This window comes from Hoplias malabaricus, chromosome 11 (genome assembly GCF_029633855.1).
Source record: "Hoplias malabaricus isolate fHopMal1 chromosome 11, fHopMal1.hap1, whole genome shotgun sequence".
In the NCBI taxonomy this organism is placed as follows: Eukaryota; Metazoa; Chordata; class Actinopteri; order Characiformes; family Erythrinidae; genus Hoplias; species Hoplias malabaricus.
Window position 1 is genome coordinate 14,934,738 of NC_089810.1, and position 24,542 is coordinate 14,959,279.

The 24,542-nt window shown below is 42.3% G+C and overlaps 1 protein-coding gene across 8 annotated transcripts in view; it reads right to left on the reverse strand.

Annotated features, from left to right (window-relative positions):
* Positions 1 to 24,542, reverse strand: part of gse1b (Gse1 coiled-coil protein b) — a 247,540-nt gene that overhangs the window by 24,619 nt on the left and 198,379 nt on the right. For 5 of the 8 annotated variants that reach the window (XM_066685208.1, XM_066685207.1, XM_066685211.1 and 2 more), the window contains one exon: positions 8,457 to 8,654. In XM_066685208.1, coding sequence (XP_066541305.1) covers positions 8,457 to 8,654 — 198 coding nt within the window. Of the gene's footprint in view, positions 1 to 8,456; positions 8,655 to 9,733; positions 9,837 to 12,049; positions 12,184 to 24,542 lie in introns of those variants that run through there. The other 3 variants (XM_066685213.1, XM_066685212.1, XM_066685215.1) reach the window with 3 other exon arrangements.

A 24,542-nucleotide genomic window follows, 5' to 3' on the forward strand; every position in this document is an offset into this window, starting at 1 on the left:
TTTTGCTTCCTGTTAGGCTAACCGAGGTATGCTCATTATTTTTTATCTGTGCATTTACAGCAGGTACAGTGAGGTAAAGCTGGGGAATTACTACTGGATGCTTCAGAGTACATCCGGCATGTGATTAGGTGAGAGTGGGCATTCAGGGAGGGGTTTAAATAGATAGAGCTAGATGCGGTGGTGGGGGGATAAACACACTCCCAAGTGGCATTTTTATTTGCTCATCTTCTCTTTGAACTCTACCCCCAGCGTGCACACACATGCACACACACACACACACACACACACACACATACAAAGACCAGCTCCCAAACAAAGCTCCTGCTGCCTGCAGCCAGTCTCCACCCATCCTCGTTGAATTCCTGGAGGTCCGTGCCTGAATGGCCGCGAGCCACCCCTCACCCAACCCCAGAAAACGTCATCCAGGCAGATGGGCCTCTCAATGACATGCACACCATCTGAGGCTCTGCAAACTGGTGTCATTTTATGATATGCTAATAGCATTCAAATCTATTCGGCGTGGCTTGGTCTGTGCAAGCTGCTTGAAAAAGGAAGTAATACCCATAGCTGGACATCTCCGACTGTGATTGTAGAGGAAGCACAGCTTCGTTTGTGAAAAAAGAAAAAAAAACATGCCAGAAATGGAGTCCTCGATGAGGTGTTAAAATAAACAGGAGAAGAGAAAGGGGATGGGGGTGGGGTGATAAAAGGGAGAGGGTTAGAAAATAGAGCACATAAAAAGAAAGAGAGAGAGAGAGAGAGAGAGAGAGAGAGAGAGAGACAGAAGACAGAAAGAGATAGAGAGAGGGAGAGAGTGGGGAGCTGAGGAGTGGAGTATGTATGTGTGTCGTTTTGATTAATGTGTAGCTCTGCTCTCTGTGGGCTCCCCCATTAACCCAGCCTCTCTCTCACACTGCCTACACGCATGACCGCCCAGCCTGCCTGCCCAACACACACACACACACACACACACACACACACACACATACTCCTCTCTCCCTCCTCCCCTACCCTCCTCCGTGCTCCCGGCCTGCATTAGAACAACATCAGCACTTAATTAAACAGGCCATTTCACACCTGGTGTGCATAGCAGTGCTCCGACAAGCCTGCCTCCATATGCTGCCTCTGGTCATGCACTGCCAACACCACACAAAGCCCTGCTAATCTGAAAGTCTCTCTCACACACACACACACATAAAAAATAAAAAAAAATGATTTAAAAAAAAAAAATATATATATAGAGAGAGAGAGAGAGAGAGAGAGAGAGACTCACAAGCTCAGGCATACACAGAGGCAATCGCTGTGGGTGTGCATTGTGTTTATGCAAGATTTGTGTTCATCTTCAGAGAAGTCCATTGTGAGATTGAGGAAATGGGTGGTGTGTGTGTGTGTGTGTGTGTGAGAGAGAGAGAGAGAGAGAGAGAGAGAGAGAGAGAGAGAGAGAGAGAGAGAGAGAGAGAGAGAGAGAGACATAGAGAGAGACAGGTAGAGAGAGGTATAGAGAGACAGGTAGAGACAGGGAGAGAGAGAGAGAGAGAGAGAGAGAGAGGTAGAGAGAGGGAGAGAGGGAGAGAGAGAGAGAGAGAGAGAGAGAGAGAGAGAGAGAGAGAAAGAGACAGGTAGAGAGAGGGAGAGACAGGTAGAGAGAGGGAGAGACAGGGAGAGAGAGAGAGAGAGAGACAGGTAGAGAGAGGGAGAGAGAGGGAGAGAGGGAGAGAGAGAGAGAGAGAGAGAGAGAGAGGGAGAAAGAGAGAGGGACACAGCAGCTGGGAGATGTGACTACGTGACTGTTTGTCAGCATGTTTTCACAAGAGGAACAGAAGATAATGTGGGTCTTCTGAAGAATCACACAGAGGACGAGTGTTTGCCTGTATTTGTGTTTCCGATCATATCTCTGCATTTATCAGTTTATTCTCTACGTGGATTCCTGATCCTTGTGGGGGGGAATAGAGGTGTATGTATGTGTGTTTGTGCTGCATCATGTGATTAGCAGTGTCTCTTTTGTTTTGGATGTGAAGGATGTATGTGTGTGTTTGTTCTTGTTTTGAACCAATAATATGTAGAAATTTTACTCCACTGAGTGTAATAGGGAGAACAGATCCTCTAAGTTTACACTTCTAGGCTTAGCACTGCAGAAACTGCACTATGTAATTTTTGGAGGCAGACAGGAAACCCCTCCTGAGAACAGTGTATATTGCCTTACAGCACATGTTACAGACAACAATAATTAGAAGCCAGTAACACAGCTGTTAGTGGCTACTAATATCAACCAAGGAAAATCATCTCACGTAACTGTCACAATGACTACAGATTAAATGAGCTTGTTTTAAGCACGTGGTTTGGAGCTGCTCACTGGCTGGCTACCTGTTCAAACCACTGGTGTCTGTACTGTTTTACACTCACTGCAAACAGACTGTCTTGAAAAGTGATATATAAATTAATTAATTCCTTCATTCAGTCCATCACATACACACAGACAACTTAGCACCTTCCAGTCAATGTATCATCATTATTATTTGTATTATTATTATTATTGTTATTTAAATTGGACTGACTTTTACTAGTTGAGTTACTAGGTGAGTTAAATTACTGGGAGTGGGGGAGACTTGATTTAATGAAAGTGCGGTAAAAAGGATTTACACTCTACACCTGCAGGGGGAGCCCACAAAATACAATTCTTACATAGTGCTGCTTTAGATAATTTGTGAGCACTGAACATCTACCTGGTGACAAGAAACTGTGACAATTGTGAAGAAGATCAAAATATTATAGGGGCCTTCACAAAGGAGAGAAATCTTTTTCTCTTAAAGTTAAAGTTAGAATTGGGTGTATCTTTAGCCATTGCAAGTATTTATATCAGCAGAAGTGCTCATATATATAGTAACACCAATGGGTGTTTACGTGGGTGTGTTGTTCTGGTTTGGTTTTTAGGAAACCATGGCATTTTTAACCATATTCACCCTCACAGATGTAGCTTTAGCTGGAACTGAAAGAAGCATTTCTATATCTGCAGTACCACATACGAAACTAAGATTAAAAATACATATAGGGATGGACATAAAATACAGTAATACATACAGATATAAGTCCTCAAGGTATATTGATAAATGTATACTAACAACGTGTGTGTGTGTGTGTGTGTGTGTGTGTGTGTATGTGTGTGTGTGTGTGTGTGTGTGTGTGTTCATGTTCCTTCTGTACTCAAGCTCTCCCTTTACCAGATGGAGGGGTCAGTGCATGTTGACCATTTTCCTCATGTCTACTCTGCCCACACAAAACATGGCTGCCCTTAGGGCTACAGCACCATCCCCCCCACTACAGCCAAAGGCTCTTTCTGTCTCATCCTCCTTTCCTTTTCTCCCTCTGAGAAAGGATGTGCTTTCTAAAATCTGACTTCATAAGGAACAGGATAATTAATCAGACAGCAGCACACCTGCAGAACCATAGTGGGGATAGAGAGAGAGAGAGAGAGAGAGAGAGAGAGAGAGAGAGAGGTAGAAACAGATTAGGTTGCTAAGAGGGACAGAGGGATAGAGAAATTAGAGAGCACCAGAGAAGAAAGAGAAGGAGAGAAAAAATATTAACCAAAAATATAAATTGAAAGAACTACAGAGAGCAGAAGGTGTGTGTGTGTGTGTGTGTGTGTGTGTGTGTGAGTGTGTGTGTGTGTGAGAGAGAGAGAGAGAGAGAGAGAGAGAGAGAGAGAGAGAGAGAAAGAATAAAGAAAAGAGAAATTATGGAGAATAACATTACGGAGGGAGAGAAAGCCATGCTGTAAACTGTTGTTAATGTGTTGACCTAAGAGTGTGAAATTGTATAAAATAGTGTATGAATCAGGAAATCAGCACACTTCCTGTAAATATCACAGGAAACACAGCTTATTTTAATAAGAAAAAAAGTAGCCACACCATCAGTAATTTCTGTTAGTCTGAACTGTTCATTAGTCACCAGTCGCCACAGCATTGTGATTCAGTGTTTCATCAAACAGAGTTACAACGCTGGGTAAAGGCCTCTGTGCTCAGTGTGTACAAGTGTGTGTGTGTGCGCGTGTGAGAATGGTGAGTTTAAACTAATAGGAGTTTATTACTACACTACAAACTCTCTCACACACACAAACACACACACACAAAGTCTAGGGCACGGTAAGACCAGAATGCAGTGCATATGCTGGTAGATAACAGCGTGCTCTAAAAGGCTAATGCCTGCCAGGCACCACAGGGGATTACACTGCTGACTCTGCATGTGTGTGTGTGTGTGTGTGTGTGTGTGTGTGTGTGCGTGTGTGTGTGTATGACTGTACAAATCTGCCTGTTTGTACCTCTAAGACCAACCTATGAATGCCAGGTTTTGGAAAGAATGTGGGCGAAGTAGGAGAGCTATCGGTTGTTATCGTAATATATGATGTCACGGTGCACTTTCTGAGTCAATTGTGGCTATTCTGAGTATTTCAAGTAATACTGAACAACTGCATGTGTCATAAAAACTCCATTTAGACCAATTACAGAGCCCATAAACAACAGCATCCAGTGTACAATAACTGCATAATAACAAGTAGCTGACCAGATGTCAGCTCCCTATGCAATTATTTTAGGCTGAAACTCAAATGGCTCCCTACTTCCTATAGAGTGCACTATAGACAATGAAACTATGGCTTCTGCTCCAACAAAGTGTAATAAGCTTGTTAAGGAATGTTTTTTGAATATTATTGGCAGTCTTTTAGATGTACAATTCTATAATTCACTTTTCGGTTCATGGCCTATTTTACTACACACATAGTAATGAGTGATTTCATATTAATTGTCATTGTTGAATATGAAAATGATAAACTTCTGAGTTTACTTTGGAATAAATAAACAAACAAACAAACAGGGTTTTTTTGTGAATACAACCTTCCTCACAGGCAGCTGAAAATGACACATCATGTATTGTGAACATATATTTTCACAGCAGGGAAAAGACAGTAAAGTGGTCTACACACTCAAGAGCACTCTTGAAAGTGTTAATGTGTGTTGGGGTCAGCAGGTGTCTACATTTCCAACGCTCTCTGACTGCCCTGTGCTCAGCTGGGGCATCTGGACAGTGAATCAACTCACCCTCAGTCTCAAGCAGCTTTTCTACCCTTTTTAACAAGCTTGTGGCTTAATCATAGTGTGTGTCTTCCCTCAGTGGTCTGTTTTTATACACCACCCACACAGAGAGAGAGACAGAGAGAGAGAGAGTGAATATTCTGTTCTTCTCTTTTGTGTATGTGTTGTGTGCGTGTGTGTGTATATATATATATATATATATATATATATATATATATATATATATATATATATACGCACTCACAAACACACACCCTCAGCATCCAAGAATAGTCCACCAACATAAAACATCGAGCCAACAACTTCCTGTGGGCAACATCCTAAGTCCAAGTGAAAGACAAACACAAACTGTACATCAACAGATGAGCTACTGTCTATGAATGTTTGAACACAGTGGAACAACAAGGTAGGAGTCAACAGTAAGTGGACACAATGTTTAAAAACATCAGCAGCACTGATGTGTCTGATACCCTTGTACACAACACAAACTAACACATCACCACGACATCAGTGTCACTGCAGCGTTGAGAATGATCCACCATCAGATATCAATTCATACCTGCTCTGTGGTAGTCCTTGGTGGGGGTTGATCATTGAAATGCAGGGTGAAAGGGGGCAAACACAGTAAGCAGAGCAACAGATGAGCTACCGTCTGTAATTGTAGAAGTACAAAGTGCTCCTGCATGGTCAGTGGAGCTGAGAGAATGAACAGTTATTATAGAAACAAGGAGGTGGTCATCATGTTAGGGCTGAGAGGTGTACGTAATGTGAGAGAGAGAGAGAGAGAGAGAGAGAGAGAGAGAGAGAGAGAGAGAGAGAGAGAGAGAGAGAGAGAGAATGGATTAAAAAAGAAAGGGAGAGGCTCTATGTGAGGTGTATGCTTTTTTAAGAACAAAGTGCATGTTTATTGTTCAGGACTAGTGTATGAAGGAGGAGAAAAAGGAATAGAAGTGTCTGTGAGGGTGGATTAGTAAAAATTGGGGTTGTGTGCACTCTTCTCAGAGTCATAAATCAAAGTCCTGAGAACAGCTCCAGAGAGAGAGAGAGAGAGAGAGAGAGAGAGAGAGAGAGAGAGGAAGAAATGAGGAAGAGGGAGAGAGAGAAAGCACAAGAGAAAGGATACCTGGAGAAAGAGATGAGAGTGCAGTTAAGAGGGCAAGACAAAAAGGTAGAAGAGGAATAAAAAATGAGGAGAGAGAGAGGGGAGAGAGAGAGAGAGAGAGAGAGAGAGAGAGAGAGAGAGAAGATGAATTGAGAGAGTGTGAAGATGAATTAAGAGCAGTGTTTCAGGGTGCTTGGCTGGAGCAGTAGGTGGAAGGGTGTGTGGAAGGTGAATCAGTAAAAACAGCAGAGTCCTACAGTAGTGCATGGCTGGTGTTATGCTACAAGAGAATCTTATAAAGGTACAAACAAATCTGTCCTTAAGGATCACAGGCCATGAGCCAGTGGTTCACCATCATGAACGTACAGTTTTCAGCAGTGATAATAAAATAATGGTGTAATCAATATTGTTTCACTTGTTTACAACTCACCACAACAAGTGGAGGAGTTCTACTAATCCATATAATATTTAACAAAACACATTATTTGATATCAGTTCTTGATATTGAAACAAACAAAAAAAAATAGAACAATCCAATCTGCTGATACAGAATGTAAACTGATTGACGTCGCTTATTGAGTAGTTCACTAAGCTATTAAATATGTAATTACATTTTAATTGCAAAATTAATTTAAAAGCTACAGACAAAAGAACAACAGTAAGCACACTACAGCCACCCATACCCTCAGCAGGGAGCCGGAGCCACCACTGTCTCTGTCTGCCTGTCTCCTCTCTTTCTCTGTCTAGGGGGAAGGGGCCTGCAGTATATCAGTGATCCTGGCAAACTCTTCAAGAATTTCTCTCAACAGACAATACTCTCTCTCTCTCTCTCTCTCTCTCTCTCACTCACACACACACACACACACACACACACACACACACACACACACACGTGAAAGTATACACAAACATTCTTCACTCCTTACCCCTTTTTGGCACACGGTCAGAAGAGCTACACATACACATACAGATCTGTTTAAATGTGTGTTTATGAATACAGTGGCTCCTCACTGTAGCCGAGGTTAAATGATGGCAGTGATGGCGGTTGGAGGAGTGCCAGAGAGAGAGTGCGAGAGAGAGAGAGAGAGAGAGAGAGAGAAAGAGAGAGAGAAATGCACCATGCTTCCTCTAGATTACTTTCAGCAACTACAGACCTCTGCCCTGACTCTCTCACAAGTGCACACACACACACACACACACACCAAGATAGCTCCTCCCACAATCCTTGATAAGGAAATAATTGAATAAAAATCAGTACATTACAGATGAAGAAAAGAAAAAAAGAAAAAAAGAGCATCCTTGTAGCAATAATATCAAAATCAATCACATACTATGTTTAACCTTGATAACCCCCAATAAAGCGTATGCTATGAAGCCACCATTTCCACACTCCGTCAATGGGGCTCTCCCCTGACTAGGCTGAGCACAGGCCCGGCAAACAGCAATGAGCTCAGCGGGTTCAACACCGTCAAGGAGATTCCTCAGTAAGTACTGACGCACAGTTTACAATACCATCCAAAAGTTAATCTATTAATCTAATATGAAAGTACTGCAACTTCACACATTCAAAAAAGGGGTAATTTGACAATACATAATAGTAAATAAATATATTTATGGTAGGTATATACTGTATTATTCAATATTATAAAATAAAGCAAAATGAAAACATTTTTACTACTTATCCTCTTAACCAAATGTTACATAGTGCATTTTCTGCTGCGCTGAACCTGGAGTAGCAACAACAGGCTCTATTCATCTTACTACAGTTCAGTGGAGCACTGCCAACCTACTGCTCCTTTAAGCTGTCACAACGCAAAGCACGATCTAAATTAACGACAAAGTTAGCTCCAGAGTACACATGTACACATGAATCCAAAATGTTTTAATGATTTAATATAGATGAAGCCAAAGTCTGAACTCTGATATCGCATCTCCTATTGTGACATACAAAAATAACTCTGGGTGCCTAGTTTGTGATACGTCATTTTATGCTGTATGAGTTATTACTGAATGAAATATCAGTATCAGCATCATATGACGAGGGATTCCAGTCCTTTGATCAGTCATGTAAGTGGGTCATTGAGGGCCTCCCAAGGGAACAGCACTTAATTCAGTTCAGTGTAAATTCTACTTAAGAGCTATTACAGAGTCTGCCAAAGAGACACAGGCTCCCCCACTGTAGACCCTGCGTAACACTCTGCCGCGCTTGAGTCAGAGGGCAGAGGCGGCGGGTTACCGAGGTCAGCACTCTGGTGGGCGGGGCTTACCTCGAGGTTCCTCAGCCTGTTTGGCCAGCTTGCGTAGGGCTGCTGCGAATCCGGAGTGTGTAGACTGGGCTGCAGGGCTGCCATTGGGCACGATGGAGCCGTTGAGCGGCGACGGGGTGAGGGGACTGACCGTCGCCGTGTTGCGAGTCGCCGTGGAGATCATGCCTAACGATGGTGACTTTGGCTCATGGCTCATGCCTGAGACAAAACAGAAAGAAACGAGGAGACGATAAGAGACATAAGGCATAATGAAGGGTTGTTTGGTTCTGTTTTAAGCTCGTAACTAAGGGAGGGTTTGAGTCGACTGTGACACACTCACTCTGTCAGTAGCTGTTGAGTCATGTATTTAAGCGAACAGGCCCACGGCTACAAATTACACACACAGACAAACAAGCACAGACCAATTGTGCTTTTATAAGTATGTCAAAGCTCAAAAAGCACACAGACGCACATGTACACACACACACACACATGCACAAAGACACTGAATGCCACTGACAGCTGTGAGTGAAAGAGGTAGAGGTCAGGGGTTATGCTCCAGGTCAGTCATGGCCACACCATTGTGAAGAGGAGTCCCCACTGCTTGAACGCCCACACAGGCTAAGATTTTTGGTAAAATAATACATTTAAATAAAACAAAAGAAAAATAACTTTCAGATATGTATTCATCACCACCATTTAAATGGTCAATGTCTTTATAATATTATTGATGCCTCTCTAGTGATATTTATCCTATTATACAAAGCAGTTAGTCAGTTGTCAATGCACTCTCTTTCCACATTTCTTAATCTCTTTTAAACCTGTAGAATAAAATTTTGTAAATGTTTGTAAAAAAACACAAAATTACTAAAAAGAAAAGAGTCACATCACCCCTTGTCTATCACACGAGCCTCTACTCCCTCTGTGACTATGAGGAGTCAGGTGTGTTCGCTCAATGTCTGTGTGGTTACCTTAAAACTTGATGAGGCTAGATTTGATACAGGACTGGATTAAAGTGATTTGTTGTTGTTTTTTTTTTCAACATCCCATAGGACATTTCCTGTTGATATTAGATTGTTACCAGAACACAGCAATACCTGTGCCTCTGCTGCATGATTAGTTTACATACTTTGATGCTACAAGTGTCCTAACAGAGCTTGTGTGTTACCCTGAGCTACTGAGATACTGAAATCCCGAAAGATAAAGCTAAACTGGTGCACACCAAACCATCTTCAAATTATGAAATAGGCTGCGTGATAAATCATCATTATTACAGAAAGCACACTAATTACCAGTACCTGCTAATTAGGATGTAGAATATATATCTCTTCCATGGCTGGATCTTCAACATCATGAGAAAGACGTGAATAAGAGAACCCACAGTAATTCATATTTGTGATTTCTACAATTATCCAGACATGTTCAACACAATTCAAACTCTGCTCTTAAATTAGCTCTGCTAACTGAGGTGGCTTAAAGTTTCCATACACAGCAATATCTGGACATCCTCACCATACACAGGCACACACATTTATCTGCTGGGCTGATGTGAGTTGTGGTGTTTTTCTTCTTCTGTTTTTAGAGAGAGGGATTTACGAGTGCTCTCTCCCCAGTTCACAGTGAAAGAAGACACCACGATGACAGCCAATATGGAATCCCCACACACTAAAAATGCACACATAAATATTAATGCCCAAACACACAAGCGTCCACACAAAAAGGGTCTACACAAAGTCCAGCTTCTTAAAGCAAACAGTCAAGGCTGATATTGTACAGCGGATCATCATTAACTGATGTAGTTTGTGATCAAATCAGGCGGGTCTAAATATAGGCCAGGCCTGGGGCACAGAGGGACGAGCGGAATCCGAGAGGGAGAGAAAATCTCCTTCAGTGGGGAGAGGTGTGAGGTCACTTGGGCAGTGTGTGTGTGTGTGTGTGTGATTGTGTGATTGTGTGAGACCCCAATATTGCTATTTGGAATGCTGTTAAAATAACCTCGCCTTCACCTACTGCACTCCAGCTGAACTCCCAAAGCAATTAATAATGAAATTAACAATGTCACCAGCACTGTGCTGTAGTGCAACGAAACACAGCACTAAGCCTACCACTGACCCTTTCTGCTACTGCATCCCTCTGCTACCACCTACACAGCAAAAACACATAGAGCATAGCACACAAAAAACACACATGCACCCACAGGAGTATACACTACAAGTTACACAATACAGCAACACATATTGCATATAACCTAACCAAAGGCACAACAATACCTCAAATGACCTTGAGTGATAATCAGTATCCACTTTATTATTAATCAATAACCTACTGAATATCTAGAGGGGACGCCTCAATTTATTTTGTTTAACAATGTTAGTCAGCGCCAGTTCCCACCCAACATACTGTATCTCTCCAAATCAAATGATGCCACCCATCTGTAACAGTTCCTCTGAAACTGATGGAGCCATAGATTGCTTCAAACTTTTAAACTGCTGCTAACACGTCACAGGCAAGCTGAACATGCTTGGAGAAGAACCATAACAGACTAGTTTGATTACAAGCACTGCGTGAGTGATAGAGAACAGCAAGTGCCAATTATGCTCTCTTTGACTCCGAGGTACAGATGACAGAGGCATCACCGAGGAACAAACCAACCATTCGCTGAAGATAGGGCCAAATTAAAACAAGATAGAAGTAAAATATACTATAAATATGTTTGTTCTCTTATTGGACGAAAAATAAATAAGTGTTACATCAACTTTCCAGTTTAATAAAGATGTGACAGCGATAAAATATCATAAAATAATACAAAACCACTAATATGAGAATTGTGGGCAGAGGGCAAGCTCCAGTTTTTTCATATACGTTTGCTTTACAAATATTGCTCTGAAACATACTTGTTTTAGTAAGCGTCCACTTGTACTGATATGTTTGATATTACCATACATCACAGTAACTAACGCAAAACAAAAACACAAACTGTATATTATGACATGGCACATAACAACGCAAACCAAAGAAACCAACACCTCCCAATGCACACCTACACCTTAACTGCAGCTGCTTAAGCTAAGCTAACCCAAACACATAAATGCAGCACACCACCCTACACAGTCATTCGAATAGTCCCAACTCACCCACATCAAAACCACTACACAAAATGCTACTCCACAAGTGCTCGAGGCGAAATCTTTGACACATACACATAGAACAGACACACACTAAGTCTGTGCTGGTAAATGACTGGAATTACACAAAACCTTCACAAACACTACACACAGAGTTCAAGACAACATTGTGCAGAACGTTAGAGTAGGCAGATGGTACCAGACCAGCGAAGCTGAAAAAGCAGCACAAAGTAGAACACGCTCTCTGGGAGAACGTTTCAGTTCAGCGCAGAGAACTTCTGAGAAACAGCACATTCATCTACTACTGTGGTCACAGCTTTTAGTTCACAGACACAGCACTTACCACACACACATACCGGAATTCACACTTAAGAGACGCACGCACACACACACACACACACACACACACACACACACACACACACACCCACACCGGCTGTTCCTCGACCCTCCTTCCCTGTGTAAAGAAAAAAAGCAGCGTCTGCTTACTGCACAAAGGAGTGGAGCCTCGCTCACCCATCGCGGCATCTTCCAGCAAGCTTCACTCGCCTGAGCAGCCGGGGGAATCACCATGTTTCTCCCGCTATCCCTCTCCCTCTCTCTCTCTCTGTCTGTCTGTCTGTCTCTCTCTCTCTCTCTCTCTCGCACTCACAGTTTCTCTCTCTTTCTCTTTCTCTCTCTCTCTCTCTCTCTCTCTCTCACACACACACACACACACACACAAAGAACGTTTGTAGCTTATCTAACAAAGCAACACACCAAACACACACACACCACACGAGCGCACTCTCTCTCTCTGCCTATATCTCACTTGCGCTTGCTCATTTGCTCTCTCTCTCTCTCTCTCTCTCTCACTCAGTGAAAACAGAAATTCTCAGCCTAGCAGCTGCTGCTATGTCACATGACCCCCTTCCTCCTCCTCTTCCCCTCTCAACCTATAATTCCTCAGCCTCTCGGAGATAACAGAGGCATGCTCCCACTGCTGGGGCGGCTGGGGGCGGGTTGGAGCAAGGGGGAGGATGGGGGGGGGGTGCCTTGGATGTCAGCTGCCTCTTCAACCACACTGACACGGTCACTACATCTGACCCATTCTCTCACACTCTTTTTTTTCCATTTCCAAGTCCCCATTCTGTTTCTTCTTCATATTACTCTATGTCTATCTGTACTCAGCCTCTCCACTCTATTTATATATGTGTGTATATGTGTGTGTGCTGTTGCACGGCTTCTCATCTTCTTCACCCAAATTCAGGTTTTCAACCTTTGAGTATCTCTCTTTCGTGCGTGCGTGCGTGTGTTTGTTTGTGTGTGTGTGCGTGTGTGTGTGTAAAGATAGAGCCTGAGGCAGAGGTGGAGGCTTGTTCTGGCGTGCACTATTAAGACCTTGCCCTGCACAAACCTCTCTCTCTCTCTCTCACTTACTAGCAGCATGTCCCGCCCCACCTCCCACACACACACACACACACACACAATTTGCACAGCCTATGAGTCAGACAAAAATCTCAATTGAAAAGAGGCCTATATGACCTTAAATTCAGCTATTATTACAGCACTGAACTGAGGGTATAGGACTTGAAGGGCACTTCAGCAGATTTAAATGTCTTAGTTTTATTCTTTGATTTTGTTCTCTTCTAATAAAAGTATTTCAAAACAAGCAACTTAAAAAGTTAATAAAATGTGGTTGGAATGTGTGAGTTTCCAAACGACTTGAATTGCTATTTTAATGCCTGATATACACAATAATAATGAAATAAAACGTAATAATCTCCGGAAGCCAGTTAATGAGAGACTGTGGGTCATATTGGCTATATATTGTTTTCAAATGTGCTACATGCAAGACCTACTACTTCTTTTATCCTGTCTCTTCTTCTACCACTTCTTATTACGCTTAATGAAAAAGTTTAAGAGAATAATCTCCTCACCCCCTCACTGCCATTATCATCGTGGGCTACAGTGACTTGTTTCTTTTACTCATTTCCTCCTTTCATTGCTCACAGCTTTCTCAGAGAGACAGAGGAGTGAGGGAGATAAAGAAATGTATAGCAAAAAAGAAAGGAAAAGGGAGTAGAAGGAAGTAGAGGGAGTGAAAAAGTGGGAGGCAGAAAAAAAGAGAGAGATTACCCAAGAGAACAACCACTCACCACCCGCAGAGAGCCAAGGGCCATGTCAACGACAACACTCAGTTCAGTTCAGCATGGCTGGCTATTACCACACACACACACACACACACACACACACACACACACACACACAGGTATACAAAACACTCAGGAAGCTAGCTAGTGGCAAACAATACTCTGCATTACTGCCAGTAGAAGTAAGACACAGACCTTTTGGACTTTAACGTTAGAGCAATACTAGTTGAGGCATGAAAGAGAATGATATACTTCCAAGTGAAATGAAGACATTCACACACCCAGAAACAGCATGTGCATCATTTGATAAGGCTTTCCCTCACATGGCCCAGCTTTGATTCACTGTATCACATGGACAGATGGTGACACTATAGTGCAATTTATGCAAACTGATCATGTTTCACATGCATCAGTCAGCCAGACCTGCTCCACTTATCACACAGTGAAAACTCACGAGGGCTGGGTTTACCCTCTACTATGTAGACCATAGGCCACCGACACTGCTCCTGAAGATCTGCAATGTCACAGAATTCAGTTCCAGTACAAATCTGTCACCATTTATCCAACTAACGTGTAGTATTATAATGTGGACAGGACGTGACTTTTCAGAAAGGCACATCTCCAGAGAAGGGTTGGTGATTACACGACATAGACACCACAGAGTGCCCTCTTCTGAAACTGAACAGAAATTCACAAACTTGTGAATGATGATAAAGAATAAATATAATAATATAATTAATTATGATCTGGTCAGAAGAGATTAGACTTCATTAATCTCGATGGACATAGTAGAGGTAAAGAAGCTGTGAATATATTAGCCTAAATATTACAAATATGAATTATATGTAATGTACAATATTTTTAAGTGTAAGTTTAAAAGGCTACAAAGAATTGACATTACAGCTTGGGTAGACGTATTTATCTGAATTAACTTAATATTCAAAAAGCTAAATTTAGCCCAGCATTTCCTGAGCCTATTTCTGCTCCCATGTTTCTCAAAATTTATATCAAAGGATCACAGCATCAGCCAGAAGCAAGCCATTAGTTATTTTGATGTTAGTCTAACAAAGATAAAAATGGAAGAAATTGATGATCTCTGTGGTATCCATGCAAAACCAGTGCACATCATATAGTTATCTACATCCTTTTGTCCAGCAGAGGGAGCTCTACTACTCTTTATGAGATCGCTCAGAGGTCTACTACCTGATGAACTCTTCATCAGCCTGAGCCTTTGCTGCCCATTTACAAATGCGGTATGTAACATGGATTCTTTACCTGCACCTTTTCTGCACTTCTACCTGAAGTCGCTATTTGATGGGAGAGAGCTCCAAATGTGGGCACCATTTATGGAAAACATAAAATTAGAAACACTGAATATAAAGTTTTTTCACTTTGTTCTCTCTCGTGCCATTTGGGAAACCAACAGAACAGTTCCCTGTGACCACAATAAACCGAAAACATTCAAAAGAATTAATTCCACAAACGATGTGTAAAACTGCTGAGAACTGCTACAGAAATAATGCAACTGACTGAATTTATGACGGAATATAGTATTGTTGCTGTAATATATGTATTAAAACAAGGCATATAAAGATGTGTTACTTGTGGTGTAATTATAAACATGGCAATGTTTTACTGCCTTTATAAAGGTGGGATCATTCCTGCAGATTGATTGTGTCCACGTCAAAATAAGACACCCTAATACTGTGATGCATACTGAGTAAAATGAAAATGTCTTATAGCATCATGATGTTTTATTTTCAAAATATTACCAACGATTTGCAGGAACACTTTGCTGTGTAAAAACAGGTCAGCTGTGCCAAGCCTGATCTAGAGTGGAATGTCTGTAGAGTTATGGGCTTGCGTATGTCTTGTCTGATAACATAAAAGTACACATGGACTCACACAGATGCACACAAACATACCCGCCCACACAGACAAAATAAACACACAAACACACAAAGAAAAGCACACACATACACAAACACTCACAGGCACACAGCGTAATCCCCAGCGGCTCCGGTGTGGCCTGGCCTGCTGAGCAGATAACAGGCAGGGTGCCCTAGAGAGCCGTTAATCTTTAACCAGGAACAGATTTGCCTATCAGCTTGTTAAAAGAAGCACAGTGCTGTGGATGCTGCTATCTAGTGTAATTCATCTGCCTCTCCTTACCTGGAAATTACTCTGCGTGCAAGTGTGGGTGTGCGCCAGCATCCGCGTGCTTATTAGACAGAAAAGGAGAGGCATCTTTGTGCCCACAAGGTCAGCATTTCAGCCTGAGGACTACACACATGCGCGCACTCACACACACACACACACACATTCACACACCCCTGAAGAACTGGAGGATAGCGCACACACACACACAGCCAGCCTGGACTGACTGGTTCTGTCAGTGCTACTTGATGAAATGTGAGGAGATACACAGTGTGCACACGCTAGAGATGTACTGATCGTAAATCGTACAGTTCCGATTTCAAATTAGCTAGTGATTAATAGATTTTAACCCAAAACTCACACAAGAGTTGGACTTTGTATACAAAGAGTAAGTGCCAAACATGTCCAAACCACAGCAAGATGGGGCGTTTGACACCATAAGAAGGGCTTCTGTGAGGGGTACACAAACCAAACAGGGTTCTCCAATTATAATTATCTTGATCTCTATGTATTATATGTCATTATATATTACAGAGACAGAAAGAGACAGGTGGGAGATTTATTACAGGTGAGTTCAGGATGGAAAGTTGCAGAGGTTTGTGTCTGTGTGTGTGTGCCATCATTATGCCCCAGGCCTGCATCCAGCTCCATTAAAGAGCTACAGCAGACAGCAGGGGAACCATTATAGCCTCTCTCCACCTACTGCATTTTGCTCTCGCACACACATTCACACACGGCTCAGAGGCTTGCCTTCCAGATCCTACCTAATGCACTCTGCTGGCTAAAGATGAGCATTACAATGCTACACATAATCACACAAAATCACACACAAATTGGAGAAAGCCTCTGTAACATGGAGACAAAGGCGCACGTTTGTTCTCCTCCACTTTTGGATCAGCGGGGTGTTCCGTAATTCTCCCTCACTGTCACACAGCCACCTCCCCCACTCTTTCTCTACCTGCCTGGCAGAGCACAAAGGAGAGCAGTAGGGAGGTCTACCTTCCAAAACACACTGAGCTAAATCACCTCCATCCATTTTTGTCTTTGCCTCCTCATCCCTCTTTCTCTAGGTCCACAGCAGCTCTCTCCTCCTCTCCCACCCCTTCTGTCTCGCATTCACTCTCTCCTCTGCCCCAGTTGTCCACGCCCTGGTACAGGACGTTCGGATGGTATACATCTTAGGATATTTTTGGTCTACAAAAATGAATACCATTTATGCAGAAGAAGGAGCACCTGCACCTCCACAAGCACACACACACACACACACACACACACACACACACACTGTGCTGCGAGTCACTAGCTAGGCATCTCCAGGGGAGGGCATGAAAGGCTACACATCAACTAAAAGGTATTTCTGGCCTGTGTAATTAGCGACCTGTGAAAGTTTGCAATTAATGCATTCCAAAATGAGATTTCCAATGCATCAGATCAACAACTAGTGTGTGTGGAAAGGGTACAGCCCAACTATGCACAGTATCTATAAGCAGAGCTAGGGCTGGGCAATTAATCGAAAATCGAAAAAAAAAAAAGCACAATCACACACCAAATATGAACAATGCTCAAAAAAAAAAAAAAAAAAAAAAAAAAAAAAATAAAAAGTAGCAAGCTCCCAGCTACATTAGAAAAAATATCCAAGCTTTTATACTGGAGTCACTAAACAATGAGGGTAAAAAACAAAAAAAAACAAAATAATCTTTAATTAATCGCAATCGTAGTAAAATGTACAATTAATCATGATGTTGATTTGCGCTCATATCACCTAGCACAAGCAGGGCTATAACTAATGATGACTTTATAATCAATTAACTGACTATAAATTTTATATTTTGTCCAACTAACTTAATAATCATGTTGATTTTCATTTATTATATCATGTGCACACAGCAGCTGTCCTCCATATTGTGTGAAAATTCCACGAAGAATGGACCAATAGAAATACTCCAAACCTACCTGATTTTTTTTTTTTACAATGAATTTCAGGAAGGTTTTTACCTTTTCCTGTAAAATTACAGCATTGGAGACATTTTATTTCTTTTGATAGCCATGATAACTGATTAAATAATAAGGACTCAATTTTATTAACTATTAATAATCATAGTATTTCTCAAAAGCAAGCCTCCGAGTCTGCAGCTCCATGGGTCTTTCCCTTATGGTCCTATAAGTGCAGAATCCAGACCCAGCTGCTTTCTGTCCTGAATCCAGGAGGCAACGGGGTGGAGCCGGGCTGCGGCAGCAAGGGCTGAAAGGGGCTGCAGGCAGCGGTGGGCTGGGAGTTGCACCTGCTTGGGGTGAGACAGCACCATGTGCAGCCTCCACCTTCACACACTCGAGTCTAGCAGCATCCTCAGCTGCACAGCTGCATCCTCCAGCTGCCTCTTTCAGAACACTGGAATAATGCACTGGTGATTACAGGCCTATTCGAAAGAGGGCAATGTGCTGCACCTTCCCTTCTCTCCCTCCCTCTCTCTGTTGATGTGTGAGCCCCTATGGGTTTTTTTTCGGTTTGGGTGAGGGCAAATGTGATCTCATTTGCCACTAGGGCCAAGTAGAGTCTTTCCTACAGCGAGCTCACCCCATCCCAGTCCTTCTCTCAGTTGTTCCTTATTCCTTTTCCCTCCAGGTCTCTTATGCACTCTCTTTATACCAGTAATGTTTGCTGTCCTCCTCCACCACCTCCTCCTCCTCTCTCTGTGCATCCCTCCTCTCTCCCCACACTCTCTCCTCCCTCCCTCTCTCTACAGAGTCTTCTCTGAGATGCAGACGACACGGCGGTCTCCAGCATTAATGGTTCAAGAGCCATCGCTAATCAAAGCTCTGATGCTGCCTGCAGTTTGCTAATTACTGCTCCCTGTACTCTGCCAGAGCATACTGAACGTAGCCCCTGCCACACACACACACACACACACTTGAATGCCCCAATTACAACCTAATAACCTGGCAAAGGGAGAGAGCCAGAGACAGAGAGTAAGAGAGAAAAAGAATGGAATCATCCCTATGAAGGGTAAGAACCAGTTTAGAGGGAAACTTTGTGTGTGTTTGTGTGATAAATATCTGATGGTAGTTCAATTCTCTCTCCAGGTTTATCTGTAGACACATGCTGAGCTTGTCTCCATAGCCACACTGCGGAAACCATAACTGGAATACAGCGACCCACTGAACCGACAAGGTCCCGTGCTCCAATTAACAAACTACAGCCGCCTCCAACAGGAGCTCATTAATGCTTTCCCAATCATGAGAAAAAAAAGCTGCAGGGAACTGTGGGTAATGCAGTTTTAACACACTCTGTCCTCCCCCCTCATGGTGAACAGCAGTATCAGCACTGGGAATGAGACCGTTAAGTACAAAATACTGGTGGAAACATAGAGGAATGCATGAGAGGCATTCTAGCTATGCTGGCCTAATCCGCATACAAACAAACAAGCAGAGCAAGTAGTCACACTTTCTCTCTTTCTCACACACACACACACACACTCACTCACTCACCAAGTACACACCATATGACATTCAGCTGATCTGGCATCTGGTTGTGGCACTTACAGGCTTCATATAATGAAGGCTTTCTCTTGCTCTTTGCCATCTGACAGTGTGCAAGTGTATGTATGCGTTTTTGCCAGTATCAATGCTTCTGTGTGTGTGTATTTTTCTAAAAGGCAGCAAAACAATCTGGGTGTGATCACTGTAAAATGAACAGCGGTTTGCATGTGCCTGTGTGAGATGTAGCAGTGCTCAATGATTTACTGTCTGTACCCGTACACCAGGTTATGATGTCACATAATACATTTTGCAGTTTCAGCAGTGTTGATAGGAAATAGAAAATAAGCGCCATCATGGATTTAATGTTTAATTATGCAACCAAGCATGCTGCTGCATAAACAAAGCTTAGAGTAGTATTCAGAAAGCCGGGCTACATTAACATGGGGAAACAAAGCCACATAACTATGTCATGTCGTGTCAATTTTTGGGTTCATGCATCGTGAGATTTTTCATGTGATGAAGTAAATCTGGATGATAACAAATAAAAAAAAGACATTTGGAATCGCAGTATTACAGCGACAATATAATCTGATATTCTGATACCCTTATAAACAAATCTTATCGACACCGTCCAGATCTTGGGTGATCTGCTGCGGGCTTGTCTCCTGGGGTAGAGAGACAGTGTGCGCTGGCCAGAGAAAAGCACTGCAGAGCAATAAGACAGCACTGAAAGTGCTGGCATTCCTGCTGAATTAGCTGTAATTGATACACAAGAAGTAAACGGTAGCTGCCTCAGGTTCACATTCACATTGACACACACACACACATACACACACACACACATGCTGCGGCTGCTGTAAGGCCTCTGAACTTCCATGCAGTGAAAGGGCCAGAAAAAGCCCCCCACAATCACTAAAAACACAAACCCACACTGCACATAAACACACACAACACAAACTCACACTGCACATAAATGCTTCCTGCCAAAAGCTTTGTGAACTCAGCTGTGTGTTCTGTGAACTAGAGGGTGATAAGACAGTGTATGGGTGAGTGTGTCAGGGTGTGTGTGTGTGTGTGTGTGTGTGTGTGTGTGTGTGTGTGCATGCGCGCATGTGCATCTCTTATCTCCAACCCCAGTGTTGCTAGCGCTACGTTTGTTTAGCCACTGCTTATCAGCTCCAGAGGGATTAGACCGAGCAACTGTCAAACACTGTTGTTGCGTTTCTTAATGCCCTCATTCAGGCCCTGGCCTGTGTGTGCTGCTGTTGCTGTTGCTGAAGTAGAAAGCTCACTGAGGGACACTGGACCACTCCATCTCCACACACATTACAGCCCACTCAGCCCAGCCATTCATACCCACAGTTAGAAAATAGTTCTCACCCACAGACTACAGAAATCTCAGAAAATTAACAGACCGGGATGGAACGGAAACGATACATTAGCAAAAGATTTTGCAAGGCTAATGCTATATTGGTTCACATGGATCAGTTTATTTTTTAAAACTGAGATGTTCCTGTTCGTATTAGGTTTTGAAAGTATCACCATCCAGACGAATACGAAAACGGCTGCGCTATCATGCCAGTGCAGTAGGGGCCATAGTACCTCTAAAACAGAGGCATTAAAACACAAGGACGCATGAGAGTAACACAGAGGTTTAATCCCAAATCACCCCCTACTCCCTATGTATTACACTACGCAAGTCATAAAATTGCTGTATCTAGATCTTAATAGTGCATAATACATTTCTGTGCATCATTTATATTTATTCATATGTGGGAATCTGAAATCTAGTGTTAGCTGCATGTATATTGTATTTTAATGACTTATGTACTTCACTATATATATATACACACACTAAGCATTTTATGATTTCATCTCATTTTGTGTTTTCACAGCAACCTCTACTAGATCTGTGCACAAGCAATCTTTTATTTTATACTGTAAGTAAACAAGCCTTCTCTTATAGTAAATAACAGTCCTATAGTGAATAACTACTGCATAATGTTTATGCACCGTATTGGTTCATGATCAAACTCCTAGACTAAACATCACAGCCTTCAAATCAAACATGGTACTACATCATCAGACATATCTAAGCTAAGTCATGTCCCACTGATCCCTAGCATAAAAGGGGGAATCTGATGGTCGTTGAAAGGTCCTGTTTCCAGGCCCTGGCCTCTGAATGTTCCTACATGTCCAGGCCTATCTGGTGTCAGGGATAAGATCAACATAGCTCAGCTTCACTGCAGCTGTTTACCATTCCACCAGGCCATTTACATATTCCACCCATCCCTGTATTTGACTGTGGAGGGTAGGCAAATCAGAGCCGCTCTCCAGGGCTGCATTTCTGCGTGAAATCGAGATCAAACAAAGTGTAACTGACGATTGTGCGAGTGTGTGCTGTGCGACTGTCACCAGGCTGGCAGCGGAAGAGCTCCCTCGGCCTGTCTTTCCTGTTTGTACCCACACAAACTGTGCAGTTGACACTACTGTGCATCTGGAGGAGTTTGCTGATACAGAATATCAACAACACGTCATCCCCCAGAGGGCTCTACCGTGCACACCCATACTCATGGATGGACACACTATTCAAAGACAAGGTCCAAATATGGGGAGAGGACACCTCTGTGTTTGAGGGTTGGGGATACTGATTCATAAATAGTCCTCTTTTCATTTGTCCTTATAGTGCTCACTGCTAGCTCGACTGGTGAAGATGGGCAAATCTTTCTTGGGCAAATTCTAAAGGAAAAATAAGAAAGGTATGAATTTGGTACTAGTCATTCCACTCACTAATAAGAGAACAATGAATAATATGGGAGCTTCTAGGATATGGCTTATAACACTTTATAATACAGGTATTAATATGCAGAAAAACGTATTATGAATTAAGTCTGTGCTCCATTCACATACAGTTTTAAGAGAACACTGGCAAAATCCTATCCTCTATCACATATTTTTCTTTTTGTCCAAATTATGAATGTATAGGAGGGTACTGATTTAAAATAATATATTTAATATGCACAATGTGAAGTGGCAAGGCAAGTTTTTTTATATAGCACCTTTCAGACACTGAGGTTAATCATAATGCTTTATAAATGGGAAAATACACGTGAAAGAATTTAAATATAAATAAAATCATTATTTGAACCAATATAAAAAAAACACTGAGGAATCTAATTTATTAATTGTGAATGTGAGTTTGTTTCACTTAGTGTTGGCATTAAAAATGTAACTAGCTTTGATTAGCTACAACTTTGTAACACAGCATTTTAAACTGACTGCTACCTCTAAACCCAAAACTATACTTCATTAGGTTGAATGGACTTTCTGTCTATGTTCTGTGAAGCTTGCCCAACTTTCTTAACAACTGAAATCAAAGAAGGTTTTTGTGGGCTTGCTATGGATAGGTCAGGCCTCCTTGTGTTTATTTCTCTCTGAAGAGGAAAGGAGAGGGTTAGAGAGAAGGAGAGAGAGGAAGAAAAGTTTAGGGGTGCTAGGAAGATAGTCCAGCATGTACCCAAGTGATTTTGTCTGTACACAATGGCTTTCTACAGACAGGTGGTTTACACAGCTGCCCTGACACTTCCTGTTTATCTCTGATTCAAACAGGCATCGGCTAACACACGACGACCCCAATATAGGAACCCCACGACGAGGACTGTCCAAAGCAAAAAGAAAAGCACCAGAGAAACACCCCAGAAGTTGCATTAGAGGAGAAAAAAGAAAAAGATAAACGAAAGAGCCTGGGAATAAAACACTCTTATGACTGTGGTTGCGATCAATTCACCAGGAGACCACACTTTTCTCACCATAGCCCACACTTACACCAGCGTACCCAGGTCCAAATTGTAGCTCTCAAAACTTTCACCCAGGCCACCACAGAGAGAGGAAGTCATTGCTTTTAATGCTAGTCAAATAAAGTCTCAGTGAAGGCAAATGTGCCATTTGAACACATGCAAACTCCCAGGGTGTGCTAGAGCCAGCTCTAATGGGAAGCTTTTCAAGCATTTGGTTGTGATAAGAACATGCAAAATTGGGTCACCTTTTTCTTTAGGCAGCGAACGTAAACACCAGAGATTACAGAGGCAGGCTTAATTACTCTTAGAAAATCCACAGCTGCCTTTTCCAGCTGACAAACTGTCACCACATCAAGGCCGGCTCAGGCGTGCAACAGTGGTGTGGGCCAGCCTTGTGACAAAGCCAAACAATGAATATTTATGGTTTTCTGGAAGATGTGGGTTGTGAAGATTACAAAAACGAAGGAAAACGGTATCCACCCTCCGTAGCCTAAAATTACATTGTGTGAAAAACATGTTTTAAGCATGGTGACTCAAAGCAATTAGCCTATGTTCTGTTTTATTCTTACTTTTTTTAAGTGTTATTTTAATTGGTTACTGCCAAGATTAGACAAAGGGCACTTTGAATGGGAGATGTGTAGAACGTGATATTAAACAGACAGGCCAAAAGAGCATAATGTACTCATAGGAAACATCCAGTTTTGATTCACAGTCATGAAACCTATCTCACAGAATAAATGACAGATTCTACAGTAGGAGTGAGCAATATGTTGTTATTAATTGTAATAAGTTTGTTCACAAAATGTCATGGACAATCAATACAACAGTATCAGCATGATGGACCTCATCAGTACTTAAAGAATGCTGACCACAGAGACCATATTTAATCTAATACAGTGTAATATTGACCATATTGTAAGCCTAGTTTCTGATTGTATTTGCTTAATGTGGCACAAACAGGGCTTTCTTGTCTGCTACAACCTGGTAAAATCATAGCAGGGGCCTGTCGTGTTGAACATTGTGTATGGAGAATATACTGTAAAATATAATAATATACTGTACCCGTATGTCGTGTCACCCAGACCAACCCTGTGCTAAATCCTCTGCTTTAACTCACAGGCTTTTTTGGGTGTTACAAAAGCAGACACAAGTCACGGCCTCCTTTACAACACAGCAAAGGGTGCGAAGCTGGCCCCGTGCCCCCTTGTATTTACTCGACTTCACTGTTTACAAAAGAGCTACACAGGGCAGCGGGTTTAGCTCGGCGAGTGTGAGCAACTGAATGAGGAAAGACTTCCCACATCTTTCAGCTAAAACACGAAGAGGCACTGGGCAGTAAGAGTACAGTAAATGACGACAAGCGAACTAAGCGTGGCCGAACGAGTCATGAGAATCATTTCACACGGGTCTCAGCTGAAA